At 35.1% G+C, this 2879-nt stretch overlaps 1 protein-coding gene across 1 annotated transcript; it reads right to left on the reverse strand.

The window, feature by feature from the left end:
- Positions 1-1504: 1504 nt before the first annotated feature.
- LOC132904285 (uncharacterized) lies at positions 1505-2608 on the reverse strand. The gene has a single exon (XM_060954213.1). The coding sequence runs from the start codon at positions 2501-2503 to the stop codon at positions 1592-1594; it is 912 nt and encodes a 303-aa protein (XP_060810196.1). The 5' UTR covers positions 2504-2608; the 3' UTR covers positions 1505-1591.
- Between the last annotated feature and the right edge of the window lie 271 nt (positions 2609-2879).

The following is a 2879-nucleotide window of genomic DNA, read 5'->3' on the forward strand; positions in this document are numbered from 1 at the left end:
CCTCTAAATTGTGGTATTTGCGAATTTTTTTTAAAAATTTATATTTTTCTTTAAGTACCTTTTTTAAAGAAGCATTATACCATGGAGGAAAAGAAGTAGGGTTAATGATTTTATGAGGTATAAACTTATCCCTGGCATCGTACAAACATTGATAAAAATAGGTAACAGCCTCCTCTAAACTAGTATCATTTAAGGTAGTTACCCAGTCAATCTGATTTAAAAATGAAATAATTTTGTCATAATCGCCAGACTCAAAAAAATATTTGAGCCTTGAATTGACTTCCAGAGACTGAGTAACGGCAAAGTTTAGAGTAATGTTCAGAGATTTGTGATGAACATTTTCCGGAACTAACGGGTCATCACAACCAGTCACCGATAATTCGGAATTACAGAATAATAAATCAAGAATACGATTTTTACTAATATTACGTATACTATTAAACTGCGATAAATTACACGCCGCGATGGTATCGAAAAAATAGATCTGATTTTCGCCGGATATACCAGAAGGTTGCAGCTGTCCATCATTCAGGTACCAGTCTACGTTACTAAGATTAAAGTCGCCTAATATTACAAAGTAATCATCTGGATAAGCATTCACTACATAAGATAATTTATCAGTAAAATTCTGAAGTTGAGAGTTGAATGAATAACCCTGATTTTCGCTGCATAAATAAATAGTACAAAAATGGATCCTTTTTTGTTGTCGATCACTAAATCTTTGGGTTACAGTGACCCAAACGTCCTCAGCTGACGAACTCCATTCGGGGCGACCCACTGATGTAATATCGCGACGCACGGCCAAAAGAACCCCGCCTCCCATCTTTTCTCCAGTACGCGAGTAATCCCTATCCCTACGCCATACTATATATCTATCATCAAAGAGTTCATTATCACTTATACTGTCTGGCAAAACCATGACTCAGTCAACGAAATAATATCATAATGGTTCATCAATAAATTACGCTTAAAATCATGTGTCTTGGTTCGTAGTCCTTGGGTATTTTGATAGTAAACACTTAACTTATCCACAGATGTAAACGAAGTACAATAACTAAAGCGATACTAAGTAAACAAATAAAAAATAATGACCAGTCATGGAAATAACTTGACGAACTTTGTTTTTTTACATCTAATCTAAAACATATTAGCAATATTTCTATTTTGTTATATTTTATGTATAGATCCAAGAAGATCGTAAATGGTATACAAACAAAAATAACATTAACAATCAATAAACTATACCCATAATACTTTTTCATGTCCATGCCAATAGATAAATAGATAAGAATCAGAACGTAGTTACTAAGGTAGATGAGTAATAAAAATACAATTTGCATATGCGATAACAACTGCTCACCAATCCGTGTACGAGTACAAGCAATAATGACCCGAACAATACAAATAACACATAACAGTAGCGCGTACACTCCTATGCAAGCGTAAATACTTACGCCATTATCACGCTGGCCGATGCCACCTTTTACTCTAACCAACTCAAGTAAACAAAAGAATGCAGTATTGACCGAGGTTCTCAAACTGTTTTTACACTTAAACAATATTCTAAGATACCAAAATAAAAACTTTAACATTATTTTATTTTCAGTAAATCTTTGTCGTTTTTTATGAATATGATTGGCGAAGTATCTGATTTTCTGACCATGATTTTGCAGTGTTTGACCCAAACATATTGAAAATTTTTTTCTTTGGCGGTTGATCTCGCCTTTCTCAAGAGTTCCTTGTTTGATAATGTCAAATGGTCATTGACGTAGAAATTGCCAGCTGTAGAATATCCTAAATTTATCAAATTAAGCTCATTGCATTTCCTAGCCGAAGCCACAAATGCCTCCTTCTTATAGCGATTATTGAGTGCCATCACAATCGGCTTTTCGGATGCAGAATTCCTGGTAGGTATTCGTGCAATGTAATTGATATCGTCGTTCTTTATAGGATAATTACATAACGTGGCAACTTTTTGTACGATCTCATAAAGATTTTCGCTATTCTTTAGTGGTATCCCTCGGATTTCTACATTATTTGATCTGGCCCATTGATCCCTTTCTCCTAGCTCTTGATTTAATCTTTGGATTTCAGCCTTTAAAACTGGGACCTCATCTGCTACCTTTTGCACTTCATCGATCTTAATTTCAAGAGAATTAACTTTATCAACAAAGCTCTTTATTTGATCGTGTGCCATTTCCAAGGAGTCCTTAAGACCACCAATTTCATTTTTTATAGTTTTCACATCCTCAACAAGTGAAGCCAAGGGAGTGAGCTGAGACATGATTTTTTCAAGCTGATCTTGCATCCTATCCATCTGATTGGGTTGAGGCGAAACCGCACCCGATTTGCACTTAGGGCAGCGCCACGTATTTTTTCTATCTCCGAGCTTCCTGTAGCCCGCTTCCGTAATACCGGAGCACTGGAAGTCGAAGTGCTGTTTACAGGCACTACAAATTACACCTTCGGTATGCTTTCCACCACAACTTGCACAGCAAAACATCGTGTCAAAAAATAATATAAAATTAAACTGAATTAAACTGAATTAACCAGGTTGAGAACCACTGAACTTTTACAAGCAAGCGTCTATTCGCTAGTGCGATATGAATGGAACTGTCAAAAATTATTCAAAATTATTTAAAAAAGTTTGCAGGCAAGCCAAGTCTTTGCACATAAGTAGTAAAATAAACAACGCACCAAATAAAATTAAAGAAACATGGAACATTATTAATAAAGAATCTGGCAAAATCAAAGATAGAGACAGTATTAAACAAATATCATCCGGTAACAAAAGTATTTCTAAAACTCAGGACATAGTAAATGCTTTTGATAATTTCTTTGCAAAAATCCCTGTGGAGCTAACTTCTGACGTTGACTCT

This window comes from Amyelois transitella, chromosome W, assembly GCF_032362555.1.
Source record: "Amyelois transitella isolate CPQ chromosome W, ilAmyTran1.1, whole genome shotgun sequence".
Classification (NCBI taxonomy): Eukaryota; Metazoa; Arthropoda; class Insecta; order Lepidoptera; family Pyralidae; genus Amyelois; species Amyelois transitella.

Bases quoted from the DNA above. Each gene is read 5' to 3' on its own strand.
- LOC132904285 (XM_060954213.1), bottom strand. From the start codon at position 2,503: ATGTTTTGCTGTGCAAGTTGTGGTGGAAAGCATACCGAAGGTGTAATT.